Source organism: Nilaparvata lugens, chromosome 8, assembly GCF_014356525.2.
Source record: "Nilaparvata lugens isolate BPH chromosome 8, ASM1435652v1, whole genome shotgun sequence".
Taxonomy (NCBI): Eukaryota; Metazoa; Arthropoda; class Insecta; order Hemiptera; family Delphacidae; genus Nilaparvata; species Nilaparvata lugens.
The window spans coordinates 23,534,470-23,558,242 of record NC_052511.1 but is presented as its reverse complement, the minus strand read 5'-3'; the positions used below and the strand labels follow the sequence as shown (position 1 = coordinate 23,558,242).

General features: G+C 34.8%; 1 protein-coding gene across 5 annotated transcripts in view; it reads right to left on the bottom strand.

Moving 5' to 3' along the window:
* The window catches only part of LOC111046846, a 133,024-nt gene that overhangs the window by 78,814 nt on the left and 30,437 nt on the right, over positions 1-23,773 (bottom strand). For all 5 annotated transcript variants that reach the window (XM_039434301.1, XM_039434302.1, XM_039434304.1 and 2 more), the window contains exon 2: positions 9,760-9,884. In XM_039434301.1, coding sequence (XP_039290235.1) covers positions 9,760-9,884 — 125 coding nt within the window. The remainder of the gene's footprint in view (positions 1-9,759; positions 9,885-23,773) is intronic.

The window sequence follows — 23,773 nt, the reverse complement described above, 5'->3', positions numbered from 1 at the left end:
CCTCTTCTTCTTCTTCCTCTTCTTCTTCTTCCTCCTTCGTTCTTCTTTCGTCCCCCTCCCTCATCTTCCTCCTCTTTCTTCTTCTCATTTTCACTTTTACATTTTCAGACTTTATTATTTTACTCCTCATTCTTCTGTTTCTTCTTCTTCTTCTTCTTCCTTCGTTCTTCTTTCGTACCCCTTCCTCATCATGCTCTTCTTTCTTCGCCTCATTGTATGGCTACTTTTCACTGCTCAGTCCAATTGTAGCGTAACTCACGTTTCAGGGCTAACAGAAAGAGAGGTTTACTGGTGAGTGATTGTGTGGAGTAGTGAGTGAGAGGGTGACCGACCGCTGCAGGCATCGCAACTGTGAATAATTCATGCCGAAATTCGCTGACGTTTTTACTAGCGCCAAGCCAAATTAGGTCAGCCGCCACTTTTATTTGCTGTCAAACCGCCTCGGCTTGGGCTAGGTCAGGTCAACAACAATAATTACAACTCAACTCACATGACTTATTCCGGCATTCTAATCTCTCCCCAGGTACAGTCTATTAAACCAAGCCTGATTGCTAAAGAAACATACCTCAAATCTAAAGTCACTTTACTTTTTCTGCTTCTCAGCAACATTCAGGTACTATTTATTTCAAATCAACGATAAATTTTCCACAAAAATAATATCTAAGAAATTGCCAAATCTAATCTTTTTCTTCATTAATGTTTACAAATATACATACTTGATATGATATTTTAAATGATTGAGTAAATAAAATAAATATTTGAAGGTAATGATGGAGGAAAACTGTATACAACTAAGAAGAAATCAAATTCAATAATTGAAGAAAAAACATTTTTTTGGAAAAGCAATAACCTAAATCAAGGTTGGACAAGCTATATAAGTGACAAATGAAGAAGATAATGTGGACTGAGGGGAAGGAGAAAGTTGGGAAGTAGCAATTTTGTGGAACTAAAAAAAATTCAATAGATGTAAATGTGAAGTCAGCTAGAAATTCTGTATTCTCGTATTTGCATAAATCTTTTTAAAATTTGAACTAGCATATTCAGTCTGTTTAAAATGTTCCAAATATATTTATATTTTCATCAGATATAATTCATGGATGCATAAGTGAAACTCTGAAATTGCAAGTAATAATCCTTTCAAAAGAAAACATATCACGTGGGCTATTCATGAGAAGAGAAGCTTCTGAAAGTGTATACTATGAGGAACTTCAACGAATTCACATTGAACACATCCTTATTGGAGAAACAACTAGAAACTCCAATTTACATTCAATACAATAGAAATCTCCTTAAAGGAGATATATTGAATTGAGACATTTACGTTTTACTGGTTTCAATTCCTTTTTAACGGCAAACACATTTACGATCGTAGAAAGTTTGTCTATTATCTCGTAAACTAATGCACTTCTACTTTTTAAGCAGCAACTTTTCCTCTAAGCTCCGACTACTTACTTCTGACACGTGTGAGGATATACAGTATCGATAACCAACTTCCGGTGGGACTCAATTTTCGAACAACTTTCAAGTCCCGAACTTATGGGATGAAGTAGTCATACATAAACAATGTTCCTAGCACAGTAAGTGCTTAGAATTACTGCTGTCCTTGAGGTCTTTAGCACTTCAGACTTCAATTTAATAATTTCATTTAATTTAATTTAATTCTCGTAGTAATTCAATAATTATTATTAATGTCAGTTTCCAGAAAGCCTATGTGGGCACAAATCCGCGATAATTTTCCATTAAATTGATCTTCCTGCAAATGAACAAGAGTTATTTCCGTATAGCCTGAGAGTGAGAGCGCCGAGGATGCTCTAAATTGGAAATATAAAAAAAGTAATTTCGGATCTCAACTAGAAGACAAGAAATATGGTAATGATGGGAGCTGGTGATTTAGAAATGATATAAGAATGGAATTTTATTACTGGTTCTTTTTCTTATTCTCCATAGTACTGATATTCCATATAAATAAACATATCAAGTTTTCTATATCATAAGTTTCAAGTTTTTTATCAAGTAGCCCTATGGAAATTAATAGAGAATGAAATAGATAAAAATGAGAAGAAGAGTGGGATACACACTGATGACGGAAGAGACGAAACAATAGGATGGAAAAGTGGAGATTATTAAGATAGAAAACGAATAAAAGTGACAAGTATGAAGAAATAAGTGAATCCACCCATTATTATGACATGACAATGTCTCCCTGCTTTATGGTGGATTAATGACGTCACATTGCGGACTTTTTATAATACTTTTTTTTAATAGTGTGTCAAAAGAAAAAGTGTGTGGAAGGAGGAAGAAGAAAAGTACTCCGAAATGAAAAGAACGTAAGTGAGAAGAGAGTAGTCGTTCAGGCATTTTGGAGGGAAATTACAAAAGAGACCGGGTAGCAGGAGGAATTGGACGAATTATGAATGAGGAAAATTAAGAGGAAGAGTAAATAATGATGCAGACAATGAACGATTAGAGGAATCAGGGAGAAGTGAATCTTAAAGAAGAATAAAAGGGGGCATCTGGGAAATTGGGGAGTAGAGGGAAAATGGGAGAAAAGAAGGGAAAGAAACTGGGAAGTAGGATTGTAGGTAAACAAATAGGGAGAACGAAGAGAAAGGAAAAATCACAAGTAGATGAAGAGGCATGATAAATTAGATATGAGAAATGAGAGGAAGAATATAAGGAAAGATGAGGTTGCAAGATAGAAAGAAGATTGAATGTGGACAGAAATGTGACTGTAGAAGAGGGAAGGAAGAGAAGATTACGACAAGGATCTATAGTAGGAGGAAGAGGAGAAGGAGGAGGATTGACTGAGAGAGAGAGAGAGAGAGGAGGATGAGAAGGTGAAGCAATGAGGTGAATAGCTTCACGCTTTCCACGGCCAAAATCCTTGCCTATTATTAAAACAGCATCTTCTTTGCTTGCATAGGTGCTCCAAAGCGCTTCATGTCCTCTATAGTAAAGTACTGACTTATTTATCACCTTCTAATGCCTTGCAATATCAAGGCGGTATGTGATAATTTTGGTCGCAGGAATTTTAGGAGAATCCTTGTCTGTACCATGAATAACTTGGAAATCTATTAGGTGGGTGACCTTTAGACCTGCTGTTTTCAAGCAAAATTGTTATAGTTGGAATATGAACTTTTTCAACTGGAAAAGCTGCTAACTGATAACTGCAAGTCCTAGCTTAGGGAAAATATACCGTTGCATTATTGCATGATAGCCTACGCTGTTGCATTGAACTTTACATTATCGCATTATTAGTCTCTGGTCCAAGGCTTGGGTGATGGGAGGTATTTTTATGATGACAGACGAATTTATTTACTGTTTTATGTAGGTTCCGAACCAACTGTATGTAAAATGTTATGAAAAGACAAAATAATTGTCTGTTGATGAAGCTGGCCTGAAGCAAACACTATTCCAACAGGGGTACCGAGAGCATGTCACTTACCTGAACTGATCACATTAGACTGGCTTAAAAGCACATAAAATGAATCATACATGCAATGAACTAGCATGTTTCTTGAGAATTCAATTATTCAAAATTGTACAACCGAATAATCATTAAATTTTCAAACGAATAAACGAGTTCAGGTGAGACAAAAATAAGATGAATGTATTCTAATTTCTAAAACTTAATTGTGCACCGAAATTATCCAAGTACATCCTTGTTATAAAACATTTTTGGAACTATCCCAAACAACTGATAATAATATGAACATATTTTGAGTTGAAAACCTATTTCAATCGTTTTAAAGCGTTAAATGAGAGTTACTTTTTAATTATATTCATTCTTACTTTCCATTCTACAACCATAACCGTGAAATGAAAACTTATTAGCGTCAATACTTGAGATACAACGGTTCACTACTCATTTTTCCTCCCCCTACCATCATTCTTTCTTCTTATCTTCACCATAACTCCTTCCTCCTGCAACACTTCCTTCCTTATTCTCTTTTTTCTTCACTTCCCTTTCATCACTTCTTCTTTTTCAACTTCTTCTTCCTCTACTCCTCCTCCTCCTCCTCATTCTTCTTCCCCACCTCCTACTAACTCTCCATCATTATTTCTCTTTCCTCCTCTTTTTCTTCCTTTTTCTCTCCTTTCTGTTCGTCTTCTTCTTGTCCTCCCACTCCACTCCACTGTCCTTTTCCTTCACTTCTCTTCTTTCCTTTCTTCTTTTAATCTCCTACGGCCTTTCTACAATGAGGGAAAATGTTGGTTTCGAGAGAAAGTCGGAGAGTGTCATCACTGTTTTTAAAAGACAAACTAGTCACTTGTTCTTGTCTGTGACCCATAAACATTGTCAGAGAGCATTCACACATGTTCTACAGTGCACTTAAAATAGTTTACAAACGAGAAATTGTCGGATTGTTTGAATGTTTTCAGAAGGAATCCCGGAAGTAACGTGAGAGACAATCATTGCCTTCCATTCGAAGTAATCATTTAACTTCAACTGATAATCCTACTTCTAATGTAGGTTCAAAACATTCTATGAACCATTATATAGAAATACAAGATATGCTTAATAATTTTCACTGGTTGTAACCAATTTCAATAGCAACAGAAATTATTTCAAATTTCAATGACAATGAACACTGTAGAGTATATAGTATCATACTCCAATACGATTTTTTTTTTTTTTTTTGCTCAGCGAGATCCCTACATAAAGTTTCCATGCTCATGCTTGGGTAATGGGCGGAGATGAGAAGATTAGATAACATTTCTTTGAGATCGAGGGAAATGAAAGTATCAACAGTTAACGAGAGTTCCGAACCACGATTTTCAATGTCACAAATGTTCATAACTTGTAATGATTAGCGACAAAATTGTGATCACTGCAAAAATCTTCAAAGAAATAAGAATTTGGAAATAATTACTGATATTGTCAATTGACACAGTTTAAACTTAATCATAGTTCAAGTTACAAAAACAAACAGATTTGTGAAAAAAATGGAAAAACTCCAAGAGCTGTACAGCATTGAAAACATCAATTCCAAAGGAAAAACACGAGAATATCATCAACTTGAAACAAGTATTAGATGGACACGACAACTGAATGCCACTGCATAACCCATAAATCCCAACACATCCATCTCCTCCAAAGCAATATTTCACCAACCAACCGTCATTTTTTAGCTCTATTTCCAGCCCCAAATCCATACCAGAAAAATATATAAACATGTCACACCCGACTTCGTTCGTGACGTGTGAGGATGAGAAATAACAACACTATATTCTGTCAAAATGATTAGAAGTTTATGATATAATCGAATTGTAGTGGCTTATAGCTGAGATTTACACCATACGGGCTTCATTACAATAATATGTATGCCATAAATGCTCAAATAATTGGATGTCTAATAGGGAATCAGATCTTTGATACGAGTTTGTCAAACATATCTTTGACCGTATATGAATGACTATGTAATGAGGCCCGATCATTAATAATTTCCCATTGACTTACCTAATTTGATTTATTATGTTACTGCTCGTTCTACCATTCTAATCACAATATTTGTATCTTATTAAATTGCTAACCGTACAAACCTCTAAAATGTTAGCATACTGTAGTAATAGATTGTTGAATGAACCAAACTTTAACCAGTGCTCATAAAATTAGATCTAGGATCATTTGTATTCTTAATCTACCTAAAGTGCATTTTACATAGTTGTTAGGCTTGTTACTACAAATACACGCACTATGCATCCAGTTATTCTTTACTAACATTCTGTATGGGATCAGTGTTCAAAATATATTCAAATAATATAACTATAGTAGTACAGTAGCTATATTCAAAGCATGACTCGAATTCTGATTCACAGGAAGCTGGCAAGATATAAGGGAATTGATACCACGTATAGTGTGTAATTTATTTGGTGTTTTTCACGCGGATCTCTATAGTTATATATGGAAATAACGGATATCTGATTTACTGTTACAGCGATGCCTCTGCTCTGCCACTGCACCCAAAAAATAACTGCTATGAGATGATATTGCATGATGAGAGAGTAACCTGTATGATGATGTTACTGACCGGTCCAGATGATCATCATCATCATTGTCGTAATTATTAAATCAACATCATCGCAATTTTCACATCATGCAATCATAATCGATATCGTCATCATTTTCAACATCGTCATCATCACACCATCATAGAAATTATTTAAACCTCCATGAACAACTAGAATATTGGAACAAGTGAACCTAATCACTTTTGCAGAGTCTCTATAGGTGAAATTATATCAATTGAACTTGAATTGTTTTGTACTACGTCAGAACTACTTCGACAAATCGTGGACGAGTAGAAGAACACTCCTCTTTCTAATGCAATCTGATTGGTTGACAACCTTATTAAGTCACCATTTTGTGGGTTGGAGCAACTTGAAGAGAATAGAGGTTTGGCAGTGACGTTCGAGTGAATCATCTTGTAAAATTCAACGGTTTATTTTATTTGTTCTGAAAAGAAAATGAAATTATATGTTTTGAATATCGAAATATTCCTAATATTTGAATAGTGAATTTCCTAAATACTGGAAATGAATAATTATAGAAAAGGCGAAGAAGAAGAGTAGGATGAGAGTAAACGAGGAATCACTTATGAAATAGTTAACTGAAATAGAAACCTAAATAACATGAGAAACTTCAAGAACTTGAGAAGAAGAGAAGAAACATGAATAAAGAATACGAAAAACTTGAGAGAGGAATGAACTGGAAGAGAAAGCAGGAGAATAGGAGTAAGATAGGAGAAAAACTTGTAAGAAGAATAAAGCAGCGGTAAAAGGGAAAGGTAAAAGAATACGAGAATGAGAGAAGAATAATCTAAAAGGAAAAGTGGGAGAGGAGAAGGAAAATGTGAGAATAGGAAGCGACCGACCAATATCTTAACACTAATGGTATGTGAAGCCACATAGTTTCGGCTAAAAGGTTGCATCGCTAGTGTTATAAACTTAACTATCGCCTACTGACTTACTGACTCAAATTACAGCTAACCGCTCTTCACGTCCTGTCTAGTGCACTCATACCTTACCATTACTGACTTCAATTGCTAACAGCTGACTTAAATTGTGCACAGCACTTGTACATTTGTGTGCCTCAATCTCTCTAAATAAGTAAGACCCGGTGAAGAAGTCAAGATACAGTAGATAAATACTACAGAAGTCTCGGTGCTTACCTACCAAGCAAATACGTGGTGGGAATTCCAGGAAAGCCAGTTGGACTAAGGACTGAGTTCTTGGCTTAAGAGATTGGATGAGACAGCTCTGTTAAGAAAAATGGTCATTTCGACAAATAAATATCATTTTTATAGATGTGAATTATTTCTTGTTTTGCCAGTTAGCCACTCAAACTCCCCCCCCCCCCACCACAACATGGGCTAAAGAGTTTGATACAGTATCATCTAATTTACGTTATTCATTACTTATCAAAGCTTAATCAATCCTAGAGAAAAAATCAACAGGAAAACTACAGTTTTTAGTACAACATATCATGTCATGTGACTGACAGATCTGATGATAAGTTCAAGTAGCATTGAGTTGATACCAATAGAAATTAACACAAGATTTTTGACTCTCTTCCCTGCATGAGGAGGCTTATTCGTCTTGGTAAGATACATTAACTGTTATTAATATCCTAACACAATAATGCTGTATTTTTATTTGCCACTACTTAACTACTTTTCTGGTCTTCACTTTCTAGTGAAATCAATAAGCTGAACCTAAAATGGTACTTTACAAGTTCATTACAAATATGTCATTTGTTTTCTATGATAAAGAAGCTGTGCTTGATTCTCCACTACTAAAATCGAAACTTGTTATTTTCATATGAACAGCAATGTATTACTCGAATTAGGTGAACTTCAAGTTAGTTTCTTAGTGGTATTCATCAGTGTTCATTATACATTACCTAGAAATTGCAGTTGTGTGTGAGATCGAGCAAGTTAATAGAAGCTTCATCAAGCTCTGTTATTTTGTAGAAATTCTGTAGTGAGATTTATGTTATAAAGTCAGTGGCAATGATAGGACAGCATAGTTGCCAATTCAGTTTTTCCACCGCCTTCTATAGCAGTGATTCAAGTCATTTCAGTATATCTCATACGATATTAATTATTGTAGATTCTTGTTAATGAAGATCAATTGTATCTCAAGTATATTATATTTACCAAGTTTGTATTCAGGATTTAATAATTTTCATATTTTAGACTAAATATTCTGGTAGTTATAAAAAATTCTTCAGAGCTTACAAACGATTTGGCAACGATGCAGTGCTAGGAAAGGTTATAGCTACCCAAGGATAGTATTCCTTATTCCTTTTTCTTCATCAATGAAATGGTATTACTTCAACTGGTCTGAACTGGATATATGGCGTCATGAAATTACTTCTAAGATGGCAGGTCAGGCTATGTTGTCCTTGTGTGCTAAAGTATACTATGAGAACTATCTGCTTTGTCTAATGACCAACAAGGATAGCAAACCAATGATTATCAGGGGCTGACTTTATAACGTGAATCTCACTAAAGGTAGGATGCAGACTTGTTAATAGACTGCACATACTTTTCACACTCAAAAACCAAACATAGCAGACGGTACCAGTCTACTATAAATTGCAGTACAGTATTTTATTGAAATTATTATTAATTCAAGTTCAATGCATTGCTTTCATGTGCGTGTGTTACGTGGGGGGTTAGAATAACATAGAGGCATTGGATGTGAATGTGTGTTGAAATAGGCCCGTTTCCGAAAGAAAAAGTTGATTTTGATTTTGAAAAAATAAATTTTAGATCAATTTGTGATCTCAACCAAGAAGGTTATCGCTGGCAGATGAATGAAGAGTACTAGCCGGTTAACCCTATTTTGAAGGGAAGCAAATAACGCTCAATGTAAAACTTGATCAAATTAACATAAAGGTGCGTAGACTTATGCGCCAGGAGCACGCGCTATTCACTTTTCATCAGCTGATGCTATTTTTGCTATATCTCTATTTGTACAGAAACATTAAGATACAGAGATACATATATAATAAGCATAGCATCAGCTGATTGAAAGTAAAATGTTCATGTTAGTGGCGCATTAGTCTGTACGCACATTGAGAAAGCAGCTATCATTTTAGTTTCAATGCGAAATTGACACACACACGGCAGGACGGGTATTTTCTATAAAATAATATATCCCTAGTTTTGAGAAGTTTGAAAAGCTTTTCCAGTTTTAAAATACCTCCTCGAATAAACATTCTTAGCCACCATGGAAGAGTTATTGTACATTTATATCAATATCTTTCATGTTAGGCAACTGGGATAGCTGATAATTTTTTGTATTCATCTACAAGTTAAAGTTAATGTAAGAAACGGGTCCCAAGTAACACAACACATTCCATGTATTTAATTGTCAGATTTTTCATATATCTGTTAATAACACATTCCAAGAGTGTTATTGGTCATAAGTGTAACACATCATGTTATGTGAGGTTTTAGAGATACAGTAATACCCTTATGAAACTCATGGCATAGATGGTTTGGACCTAATTATGTTACACATGAAACATATGTAATTGGACATGATATTAATAAGATAATCATGACATGCTATTTGAATGAATATTGGAGCTATATGTATATAATATGAAGTTAGTTGGACATGGTATTCATGTTATATTCATAGCTACATGTTATTGAAAATAAGTATCACATATAATGCGAGTTTTTGGTTATTATATTGAAGTAATACTCATTACATATAAATGAATGTGATAGAGTGAGAGCTAACCTTGAATCCATTGGCCTCGCGCCGGCAACAGAGACAGCCGGCCAGAAAGAGAACGCCGACCACCGCGAAAGCCAGGCTGACCGCCACTGACACTCCAATCCATGTGCTGCCGTCGGCCAAAGCATCTGAAAAACCACACAACATTCATTCAGAAATCTTCATTTTTGAAAAATTTGGTATCATTAAAAATATTATATTTTTGGACCAGGAATCACTCCGAATATGATGTATTTTGTACTATAAATAATGTAGCCTACTCCAAAATGTGTATTTCTCGTAACATTCATGCAAATACATATAAAGCTGCGTACAGACTTACGCGCCACGAACACACGCATTTCTCTTTTCATCATCTGATTGTATCTGTATTTGTAAAGGAACAGTAGGATACAGATATAATAAGCTTAGCATCAGCTGATGGAATGTGAAATGCACGTGTTCGTGGCGCGTAAGTCTGTACGCACCTCTACAGAGAACATCTTATCTGGAAAGTAGTTGAGAAACCTTATTCTGTATAGTTGAATTTGCTTATCTCGTAAGAAAGTTGGAATTATTAATGGATTTTTTTCAATTTTTTCCCTTAGAACATTCACCTTTAAGAACGAAAATGTTATTGAAAACATCTGAAATGAAATGAGTTTCACATACAGAAAAATGATATATTTCGATGTGAAATTGTTTTTTTTTTCATCGGAAAGAGTTCATAGTTGATGTCAAAGAATATGATTAAAAGGATCTGGAGAAAGAATTAGAATAGTTCAATTTTTTTTACAAAGAAATAGCTATTTTTCATACTAAAGTATTTATAGATAAGCTGTCGGGAAGTTGACAGTTTAATAATAATTAACTTGACAGAGATAATAATTTCAGTTGTTAAGACATTGTTTCACTTATTTCACTTGAGATAAACGAAATTAGAATTAGAAGAAATTACGGTTATTATCTCTCGTAAACTCAATTTACTACATAACCAATAATAGTTTTCACATCGATAATCAAATCAAGTTTCTTGCTATTTTTATATACACTGGTTGCTATAACTCCATATCTTTTGATGTACAATGAATATAAATGGAACAATACTGTATTACTCCAACACAATAATACACAGAAATAAGGGTATCTGGAAAATGACTAAGCCTGGAGAAAATTCATATCTTCAATTTTTGCTTTGGAGGAAAATGCTTGAAATTGGAATTCCTTATTGGGAAATATGTATTTGATCTAACTATATGAAACAACATGAACAGATAAATAGATATTTATGTATAAATCAGATGAGATATCAAACATATCCAACGTGTAAACTAGGCTTTAGAAGCACCAGTTACGCATGAATACTTTATTAGGAATCAACTATTTTTGGTAGCCCATTTCCGCAAAGCCCATTCTTTTTACATTTAAAAGACCCTCATCATTTGTTTCCATTACATAACGGTGGTTTAAATTAATTGGCCAAAAATGACGTAAACCAGTTCCAAGAACAAGCTACAGTGTGATCCACTTCAAAACTTGACACTTTCAGCATTGGATGAATGGAAAGCATTGATGTTATTCAAAAGGAATACTGACAGATTGAAATGAATCTCCCTACAACAGTGAGTTTCAGATCGAACTGACAGCCTCGATTGAATAACTGAAGCATTTGAGTTATCTAAAAAGAATGCTGACAGTTAGAAGTGAATGCTACTGTATGCTATTACAATTTGGTTCATCAATCTGATCAGCCGTCGCTTTTAAATTGATTTAATCTCAAGACCTAGACTTTTTGAAAACCTGTCTTTCCTGTTCCATTATAATCTGACAGCACTGGCTATTTTTGTTGAACACGTTTGAATCAGTTGAGACAGGTAGTAGGATTCAAAAAACTAGAAGATGAGATTCAAGATACTGAGTTTCAAACAATTAAACTCAATAAACAGTACAGAAAGAGTGAACTAGAATGAATTAGTGTAATGATTGGAATCTGAAATTGAATTTTGTCGCAACAGTAAATTTTTTGAAACGAAATTAGTTGAAAAACTGAACGTACTCAGATAATGAGAGAGCCCTTTGAGCCTATTTTGTAGCAAAGAGGTGATTAATCTCTATTAAATACTCGATCATCCAAATTGGGTACAACAGAATGGAAAAATGTGTTTTTACAATCACTTTAGAGCACATTTTTCCATCTGATTGATATTCTAGCTGTAAAAAACAGTTGTCAATGCCAGATGCTACGAACTTTTACAAGGTCTCTGATAAACAATTGGCAATTTTTTACATACACTTTGAAAAATTGCTCTATATCGATTGCAGGAAAATATCAGATGCTGATACTGTAGAAATAGACGGCTAACAACCTGCCAAGCACAGCATATGTGTTTTCGTTCATTTTTAACTCTTTTTAAGAATTTTTCAAAATCAGAATTTTATTCAAAGTTTGACTAAAGCATTCCTTTAGAGAGTAATGTCATATTTTTTTTGTAATAAAATCTGCATCTGTATGCCGTCCTTAGTATTGTGTAATCTTCCTCTCTAATTAATATAGCTTCCTCTCTAATTAATATAGCTTAATAATTCGAGTACATTCAGAAGTGAATTCTTCATCTCGTTCAAAATTGAATAAACGAGCTTTTTGTTCAAAGCACATAACAATTCATAATAATAGCCCGTTCTGAGGAGTAGAAAGGTATGCATGTTTCAAAAATAGTTGGCAAATTTAACTTGGCAGTTCGTGAGCAGCACAAAATCAACACAATTCGGCTAATGTTGGCTTCATTTGACATACAAAATGACTTCATTTAACAAACAAAATAAGATAATTTCATATTATGTAGAATGATTTCATCCTAGATAAAAAAATGAATTGATTTCTCATCCTCAATTCAGGAAAGTTAATATGAAAAAATTATCGATTAAATGTGTTCTTTTAAAATAACTCACAGTTAATTCCACACAGGAATGATTCTTGTTCATTTTATGCAAAATAACCAAGTACATGATCATTTAAAGAGTGATATAAATATTATATCCTCGTTTACTGAATATTTTGGAGTAATATTTTGGGGATTGTTTTTAAAATGATGATTACCAGAATACCTCTTCAATGTAAAGCTGGGTCCAGTTTCATATACTTTCCAGCTACATTATTTTATAAGTTCAACAAACAAAATTTGATTGGATAGATGACTATTCTCCAGTTTTTCCTAAACAAATTAGTACAATACTTATACGGCGAATAAACAAAACATTTAAACGGGAATAATATGAAATAAAGAAATAGTATACAAAACGTTTACAATACAATAGAATACTTTACAAAGGTATGAGGAAATATCAAATGAACTCCTGTTTCGAACTCCCAACTAAAACAACTTGTTGTAACGTCGACATTGAAGTGTCCGTTCCAATTGTTTCCCACAAGATATTCAGTGAGTGCTATAGTGAGTGAGATACAATGAAACTTGGTTCAGCAATGGTTGAAAAGGGAAACATGGATGCTACTGAAGTTCTGACAGTTTGAAGTTAATCTCACAATGATTAGAATAGCGTGAACAAGGAGGGAATACTAACAAGCTACTCCACTTTCCAGGGTGAAAACTATTTCAATTTTCTTTTTTCACCCCAACTATAAGTAGTTTTTCACAAGCTCCACCCTCCCACTGGCTAAAAATAAATGAAGCTATTCGCCACCTCATACCTGACTCACAAACTATGATAGAGATTGTAATCAGATTTTGGCTGAGCACCGCTCCAAAACTCATTTCCTGTACACAATTTTCTTTCATTATGATGTCACCGCATTCAAATTTATTGCAATTTTCCCATCGCCTCTCACTTCCTCTTTTGAATCATTGGCGTTTAGTTGTATTTCTCCACCTCGTACACTCTTGTATCTTTCGCTTGTTTGTATCTGTATCTAGCAATCCCAATTACTATCGTTACTACGCGACCTTCTCCTATATCATGAATCCAAATTTTTAGTTTTTCTACTCAATTTTGTCAAAAATCCCTACTTGTAATCTCTATAACACTCCTTCCTCTCTTCATTTCCTACCTTTCTATATTTTTCTCTGTCTTCTACCACATTCTCAATCAACTATTTCTCTCATTCTTCCTTATCTCCGAAATATATATTCTTTGTTCAGTTTCGTTGCTACACACTTTCTGTTTTCTACTCGCTCTATCCACTCTTCTTCTTTCATTTATTGGCAAATTGAATTATCTCAGTATTTCACATGCAATGCAATCATCAACAAACATCAAAAGTGGACTAAAGTTCTTTTTCAATAGAAAAGTTGGCTTGAAAGTTTTTCCATTACAACAAGCTTGTCTAAACATTCTATTTTTAATGTGTTCAATAAGACAACGGCGTAGAGTAAACAAATTATTGCTTTTTTGTTTATTAGATAATCAACTATACGAATATAAAACTACGGAATAAAATATACTATAGATTATATAAATCTGTTGAAGATATGATTTCAATATTTGATTTCAACAAATTATCGCTCAAGAAATATCCGGTCTGCATGGATAGAACCTGGTGATCGGGCCTATATAAGTAAAAAAAAAAAGCTGCCAACGTTTCTCATTCTATAGTGAAATTCACTCCCAACTGTCAGCATTGATTGAATGAGAAACATGAATGCTATTATGCTGACAATTTGAAGTGAATCTCCTACATCACTCGAACTTAGTACATAGATCAGAGGTGATAGAAAATTCTAGAGTGCTAACTCTATTCTCCAGCAAATCAAACTTTTCACAATTTGCACACACAAATTGCAAGTAAACTTGGCAAATTGCCACACTGAAGATGCAATATATCAAGAAACAACCCCGTCTCACATACATGGGGCAAACAAAGGTTCACTCAATACTCCGCTATCCACACATTGTATCCTATTGAGTAGGGGTGTTGGTTGCAAGTCAACGTATGCAGTTCACATAGGAATCATTCATCTTCGTTGCGATAGATGAGACAGTACACACCGACACTGGCACACAAACAGAAGGAGTGCCAAATGGAATCGAAAACGTGGGAATGGAGGACTGAGACGGACGTGAGAGAGAGGGAGAGCAAGAGAAATAGAAGCAAGGGAGAGAAGAGAGCAAGATTGATTGATTGATTTTCAAGAGAGATAAAGAGAGCAGGAGAAAGAAAAAGAGCAAGAAAGAACGTGATGAAAGAAGAGCACTGAAACACAAAACGGAAGATAGTGTGAAGTGGAATAGAAAAAAGAGGATGAAGGAATGGGATGATCAAGGAAAGAATGAGAAAAGCGAGAGGTTGGATGAGAGAAAGTGAGAGAGATATTTTCTAGAAGAATGGGTTGAAACAATAGGATAAAGATAAGGAGAGGAATGGAGAAACAGAAGGGTTAAGCTTTGTTATTTGAACAGCGACGGTTAGCTGAATACAAAATACTGAGGTGGAGCTACAGATTGGGGAGGTGTCGGAAGTGGGGGAAAAAGGAGGACGAGGAGGAGAAGGATGATGATTACGATGAGGGAAGGAACAGGAAGAGGAAGTGATGGTGAACAAAAAGAAGTACAAGAATGATAATGATAAAAATAGAGAGAAGGCGATTCAAAGGCGAAGAAATAAAAATTAAAAGAGGATAAGATGATTAAGACAAATTAATATGATTGGGGAGAGAACAGGTAGCTTCAGTTTAAAAAATAAGAGAATAGAGAGGAAAAGAAAGATAAGTTAAGAATAGGGACTTGAAGTAGGCGAAGTAGAAGGCGGGGAAAATGAGAGTGAATGGAAAGATTTTGACAAAGAGGAACGTGAATTGGAAGGAAAAATAATGGAATATGAGAGTAGGATGAAGGAAAAAATACACAAGGGGATTGAATGACGGGCAAGAAGGAGACTGAACGGAGGAAATAGAACAAGGGAGGAAAACTTAGGTAATGACACAAAACAAGGGATACAGATAGTAGAAAGAGGTGAATGAAGAAAGAGAATGATCGAAGAAGAGGGAGAAATTTCAGAAGAAGATGATGTAAGGCTGGGTTCCCAGCAAGTAAGATAGTAAGACAAGCAAGATAGAAAGTAAGGAGAAAAGTGGGAGAAGTAGCAAAAATTAGAGATCAGAGAAATGAATTATTTAGCATGTAATGAAGAAGGGAGAAAAACAAAAATGTTTTGGAGTATTAGAATTAATGAAATGAATAATGAGTAAAGAATAATAAAGAATAAATAATTTATTGCCAAATACAAGAAATTTTTTTACAAATAAAAAAAAATCATTGAAATACAATAGTTCAATGAATGAATAAGAAGAAGAATGAAGATAGAGAAATATTTCATCAATGTTTCGATAAGTAAAAGGGATATAAGAGTTGCAGTAAAATTAAAGCTAGAACAAGAAGAGTGTAAATACAGGAGAGTGAGAACACAGAAGAAGAACAAGGAACAAGATTAAAAGAGATCGAAGTAAACAAGATTCTGTTTGATGTGATCTTCCAAGAGCAGAGAGAGATTGAGGAAATTCGAGGGGAAGGGGGAGTGGGAAACCCAGAAGTCGCGCCAAAATCGATTTGTTGGTGGGGGGGGGAGGGAGGTAAGCCCCCTTTGGGGGCCTGTGATGAGGGTTGCCGCTTTCAAAAATATAGTCTATTGAGTGAAGCCACAAGCACACACATTCGTTTTCAATGCAACCATACACACATTCACTTTCAACTGTCAGCATTAGTTGAATGGGAAGCGTTGCTGTTGTTTATAGGGAATGCTGACAGTATACGTAGAGATTGTTGATTAGAACAAATCGTTTTACTGTCAGTTATTTGTTGATTTATTGTTTACATTGATTGTGAGATTCTGTGGGAATGATGATGAAAAAGCAGAGAAGAGAAAATTCTGATTCTAATAATTTTGACAATTCACTTACATGCAGTTCCAACAATATAAGACTGTATTCATCTCACCGTATTAGCTTATCTCTATGATGCATCTTCACCGTTCTATCCTCATTTACTTTTAATTTCTTTGGAGTAGTGAACGTTATAATGTGGTTGATATACATATATAATGAAAATACTTGAAATTGTAACAATGAAAACAAAAATTGAAGCAAGCAGCAACATTATAATGTATAGGTACAGTCTACTGTGTATTTTTTGTTGCAGAACTCATCTAAATGGGAAGCTACCATTGGTCGAAACAATTAGGCGAAACCACAGAAGAAGGAGCCCTATGTTCTTTACTTTGTGGCGAAACGTACTGTAGCTAACCAGGTTAATCCTGCATCGAATGGATAAGTTAAACTGTCGGTCTAGGCTGAAATCGTAAGACCCATTGACGGCTTTGAATGATATTATATTCAGGACAGAAGGGGCCTTCCCGAAAGAGGCTCCCCACCAACAAAAAGCCATACGAATTTACTGTAGATAAGATGCATGAATGAATCTACCAACGAGAGCGTGTCTTGTCTCGACCAATAGCAGCCTCTCACTTTGATTGGTCAGCCAACTACCAATCCTATGCATCTATTTACAGTAAATATTCCGTAGCTGCTCGATGTTGACGATTTCATTCTTGAGATCGATAATAATTGTGTATCACGAATCTCAAATGTTCAATAAATAAGGAGTATGAACAAATCCAAGTCGGTTTAGTATATAATGTTATACTACTATGTTTGACTACTAATATTCATCCACAATATCACATTAAGTGAATACAACAATATCACAATCACCAATCACTACTCCACAGATAACTAGAAGTAAATAGAACATGCTTAAAAAGTGAGATCAAGTTGTAGATTCAAAATTTGTATTTCTTTTATAACTCTTGACACTAGATGATAGTGAAAACTGTTAAAAAAAGAAGCAAATCGGAATGAAATTCTTTCTCTCCCTTGTTATATTTTCCATCATCAATTGTATTGCTACAAGAAGCATAATAAATCTTGAAAGATTTCAATTTTGCTTTGCTAGACGTCGATATCATTAAAAAATAACTCAAGTACTAACTAAATCTTATATACTGTAATAGTTAGTTGATAGAATGCCTATTAAAAAGTATACTTGATAGTTAGTCACGACGTTAGTGTGCTAATGTAAAGTCTGCTAATGATGAATAGTTCACGATTCAAGCAGCTGGAAAAAAGGCTTTGTAAAAATAAACCTTCGTCTGTCCCTTATAGCAGTGGAAAGCCCTTGAAGCTTCCTATATCATGAACCCTTTTGGGTTTTCTAGTTTGCTGGGTTTGTCAGCCACAAAACCCTTATTCAGTTGGTTTAGGAGAATTGCAACCCCGTTTTTTCTCCATTTTCAAAAGGTCAAGTGAAGAATGTCCTTTTGGTGCCTCAGGGAATGGGTTGGCTTTCAACCGCAGTTCTTTCATTAATCTTCAATAAGTGACGTTCAATTTGTCCGGAGGCACAATACGTAGTGAAAAATTCGAAAACAAATCATGGCACAACCAGAAAATATGGATGCTATAATTTTTTATCGTTCTCATAAATATTGTTCAGTTGTTGGGGAAATAGTTGAAAACCTATTATAAAAAAATGAAAATTATATACACTTATATTATAACTGCCGTTCTTTTTCATACTTTTCCAAAAATTGGTAGCCTTTTACAAATCATAGAAAATTATTACTATATTTTAGACTAGACTCTAGACTATATTTTCTTCATTTCTTTCTTTTTAACCTTTATATTTTGAATTACTATATCACATCAGGTCCATAGATAGTCGACATCTCTGTATAAGAAATATATATATATATATTTGGTGGCCCCCCTCAAGTATCTGCTTGATTTATCTCTTTGTAAGGGTGTTTTCCCCAGTGAATAGAAAATCTCCAAGATTATCCCTATTTTCAAATCTGGGAAAAGGAATCTAATAGAGAATTATCGTCCAATCTGTTTAGACATAACCAACACCTGTGTTTACTTTCTGTATTTTCTAAGATATTTGAAAAGATACTATATAAGAAGATGTTTTGGCATGTAACTCCTATGATTTCTGACTGTCAACATGGTTTTTTAAGGGGTAGGTCTGTGCTGACTAATCTTCTCGAATTTACAATGTTTGTTTCGAGTGTGTTGGACTCAGGTGGAGAGGTTGATGTGGTCTATACCGACTTTGCAAAGGCATTCGATCGAGTAAGCCATAGTGTGTTGCTGTATCGCCTCTCTAGTCTTGGCTTCAGTGATTCTCTGGTCAATTTGTTCAGATCATATTTACTCTACAGGCCAAATATAGTGACTGTCAAGGGGATGGATTCCCCCCATTACTACAGCACCTCTGGGGTTCCTCAGGGAAGTAACTTAGGACCGCTCCTTTTCTTGCTGGTAATCAATGAACTCCCATTTCAGTTGTCATCTAAGTGTCTGATTTTTGCTGATGACATGAAGATATTCCGAGAGGTTGGTAGCCAGGATGATAGCTGTCAATTACAGTTGGATATTGATCGCATAGTTGCATGGTGTCATGCTAATAGCTTGGAAATTAATGTTTCTAAATGTAAGTGTATCACCTACTCTAGAAAACGATGTCCTTCTGCTTACACGTACAGGATTGGTGAAGCGGTTCTTAACAGAGTCAACACTTGCAAGGACCTGGGAATCATATTTGATAGTTCACTTACTTTCTCCTCTCACATTGAATTTGTGTCTTCCAAGGCTAACAGATTACTGGGGTTTGTCCTGAGAAATGCAGCTGACTTCAGCAATGTTGTGGCAATACTGACTACTGAGTGTCTATTATGCCTTGGTAAGAAGCACTTTGGAGTATGGATCCATGGTTTGGAGTCCTCACTCAGACCAAAACATTCGGGTCATTGAAAGGGTACAGAACAAGCTGATGAGGTTCTTATACTTTAGAAGGTTTGGTGGGTCGTGTCCCCTGGGGTTCCCGACTCAGCAATTGAGGGATCTTTTCCTATTGGAGTCTCTACGTCAGCGTCGAGATAAAACAGCTGTCTTGTTTGTTTGGGCATTGTTGGATGGTGCTGTAAATTCTCCAACCTTGCTTGCAATGCTGAATATCAGTATTCCAGCATTCAATAGGCGGAATGCTAACTTGTTTGCGGCTCCAAGGTGCAGAACGGTGCACCATTTTTTCTCACCTTTCATAAGAGTGCAGAGATTGATGAACAAATTGAGTTTGAATGTTCAGCTTGCTGAGTCAGAGAGAGAGGTGAGGAGTGGGTTGCTGAGGTCAATCCCTCGTTGATGGTTGGAGTTTGATTGGAGAAAGTCTTCTGTGACAGTGATCTCTTTGCTTTTTACTACTCCTTAAGTTGTGTGTTTAATTATTTCCTCTTGTTACTATTTTTTTCTCTCTCTTCCTAGAATGACTTCTGTTTAATCATAGAGACTTTTTTTTCATTTCATTTTCATATTTTCGTTTTATTATTTGCTGTGTTTATTTTTTCTGCTATCTAAAATTGTGTTTAAATTTTCTGTTATGTATATTTTTCAGAAAGACTTTTCGTAAAAATTTCATAAACTTTTCATTTCTTTCAATATTTGTATTAAATATTCATTTTTAAATTGTTTCACTTGTATTATGTGTTGAGAGAGCAATTATGGGATATTATCCTTGTGCTCTCATATGTATCTCAAATAAATAAATAAATATATATATACATATATATATATATATATATATATTATATATATATATATATATATATTATATATATATATATATATATAACAGAAAGAGGCTCCCCACCAACAAAAAGCCATACGAATTTACTGTAGATAAGATGCATGAATGAATCTACCGAGAGCGTTATATAAATAAACAGGGTGTCCTAGATAAGGTGTAAACCCCGGCTACCATAGATTCTACATGCAATTTGCAACAAAAAATGTTCAGTTAAATTTTCTCCTATCGACCTTCGTTTTCGAGATATATCGATTTTTCGATATTTTTCAAGTAGGCGTACTTCCAGTCATTAAATCGTCAATATCTCAACCATTGGTCTTAAGTGAATTTTAAGGACATTGTAGAAAAGAGGACAAAATTGCACATTGATTTGAGGTATAAAACATGCCAAAGTCAATTATTGAGTAGTATTTTTTAAAAAACTGTTTGAAAAGTTTAGATTTTAACTCGACTTTGAACTTTTTTCAACTTTTATCTCAATAACAATTGCAGATACGAACTTCTAACCAGTTTCATTGAATTTCTCAGCCAAATTTCCTATAGAAAAAGTATTTTTACGCCCTCAATCACTCGACACAAAGCTCTCAAATTGTAGACAATTATTCACACTCAAACAAGATAAGTCTCCTGGAAAAGAAAATCGAGAAAAATGTGTCTGAAGTTTTCAAAAAAACTTTAAAAATCACTCTTTTTCAACTTTGACCGCTAAAAAATACTACTCAGTAATCGACTTTGGCATGATTTATACCTCAAATCAATGTGAAATTCTGTCCTCTTTTCTACAATGTCCTTAAAATTCACTTAAGACCAATGGTTCTTGAGATATTGACGATTTAATGACTGGAAGTACGCCTACTTGAAAAATATCGAAAAATCGATATATCTCGAAAACGAAGGTCGATAGGAGAAAATTTTACTGAACATTTTTTGTTGCAAATTGCATGTAGAATCTATGGTAGCCAGGGTTTACACCTTATCTGGGACACCCTGTATATAGCCTATATATTATTAAAACATAAAAACCTCTCCCGGAACAAAGAATGTTCTTCAAGTTCTCAGGTCTGTTACCGTGGATCCCTAGTAGGTAAAAAGGTGATAGTGTTTGTCCCTGATATATATATGTACTAAGCAGCATCCCACTGATGAAGAGGGTTCGATATAGTTGTTAGAATTTCAGAGGTTAAGGAAAATATAATCAAGAGACACGAATAGAAATCAAGATGTAGAATGAAAATATTGAATAGATTGAAGAAAAAAGGAGCCATGAATGAATTTGTGATGTAGCACAATTCGACTTTTCAGAAGGAAGCGGAAATTTTCATTTTAAGATTTCAGAAGAATGAAACAAATAAGAACGAAAACTAAAAAACTGGAGAATGAAAGTGTAGAGATAGAAAGAGCGATCAATAAATACAATTAAAACGAAAGGAGTGACATTGGAAAATAAACAGATATATCACACGGAGTAATAATGAAAATAAATGAGGTGACACTAGACAATGAAGAACAAATTGAGATCTTGAAAGTGATTAATACATGGGATGATGGGATGAGTAAAAATTAACTGATATAACAGTAGAAAGAGAGCATAGCCTACACTGAAGCTGAGGGAGAGTGGAGAGTGAACAGATAGGAAAAGAGAGGGAGAGTAGTGAGTAAACAAAGAGGAAAAGGGAGGGAAAGCGAGGGAGAGAGAGGGAGTAAAAGCAAAGTAAACAGATTGAGAGTGGTGTGAGGTAATCGCTAAGAAATATATTAGATGTGCAATAATTAAGAGATATGACATTAAAGAGGAAGAGAGAGTATGAACTCCGATAGGTTTCAAGAGAGAGTAAACAAACAGCGAGAGAGAGAATGTGTGTGAGAGAGAGGGAGAAAAGAGAGAGGGAGAAAAGAGAGAGAGAGAGAGAGCGATAAGTGAGATAGCATGTGGATGAGCCGTGATGGTGTGATTTTAAGGGCTTAGTTAAAGCTAATCAATGTATCCCAGCCCTAAAACCTGCATTATGCTTGTATACACCTGTTTTAAAGCCCCTTCCTACCATCTACTCTGTATTTTGCCCACACACAAGTGTTTTTTAGCAGTCAGTTACATCACACATGCTCATGAATTGCCGCCGTTAGGACATTGACCTTAGCGATTGGATCCATAGTTCAATTTTTTATCGTTCGTTTTCATTGGATACAATCTGGGTGCTGGTATTGAGGTTTTTCAAGGTGTGATAACTCCAAAACTGGAGTTCAATTTTCAGTTGTTATAATCGGAAAATAACAATCATAAATTAATAATAATATACGGTGTAAAAATAACCATAAAATTGGAACCGAATAAACATTTATATTTTTAGATTGTTTATTTTATGTTTGGAACTTGAGGAGCTTATCCAATGCATAAGTTAAATTGTGTGGTATGTGGTAGGCCTACTATTTTATTCGTTTTCTACACATCTTTCTTTCCTAATATTAGGGACATCTTTGATATTCAAAAGACGATTTAATATTTTATTTATCTCTTATCGTTTGTGTGGTACGTGGTAGGCCTACCATTTTATTCGTTTTCTACACATCATTCTTTCCTAATATTAGGGACATCTTTAATATTCCAAGGACAATTTCATATTCTATTCATCCCTCATCCTTTTTCTCCTTCGTTTGCCCTCTAGCAGTGCTGGAGAGGAGAACATAACGGTCGTCTATCACAACGTTTTGCGAGACTATGGTGGCACTCATTTCAAACTGCAGCATTCAGTGCTTCCCATTCAACCAATGCTGACAGTTTCAAGTGAATCTCACTAAAGTCAAAGTCAGTCAAAGCAGCGAGTAATTGCAGAGCTGTGTGCGATGCTCTCTCTCCTCTCCAACAATCAACCGAAAATAACGGATTTTCAATTTGTTGAGCCAGCGTATGTTTGCGTGATGTTTTTTTCGAGATCATGTATGCGGTTCACTATATTGATTGGCAAGAGGAACAGATTTATAGCACAAAAACATTGTTAATTTGTAAACATTGAAGATTGTTAAGATATTAAGGAGATTTTGAAGGGCTCACTTAGCTCAAGTGGTAAGTGTTCACGTGGTGGTATTTTTCGAGGTCACAGCATTCAATTGTCAACATGAACTAATTCATAGCACTTTTTTTTTGTGCAATCATTTGTTTAAACAGTACAAATAATCAACGATCTTTGAAGCTTAAGAGGATTTCTGGAAATGGTTATACAGTTGGAGTTTTGATTTGAAGGTCTCTCATCAAATGGAATGGAGTTTTGAATTAAATTGGTCAAAGCCTACATACATTGGTCCTACCATACACATACCATAGGGAGTATGTGTATACATACTCTATGAAATGCTTTTTATAGAGTCTACCATACCATACCATTAGTATGGT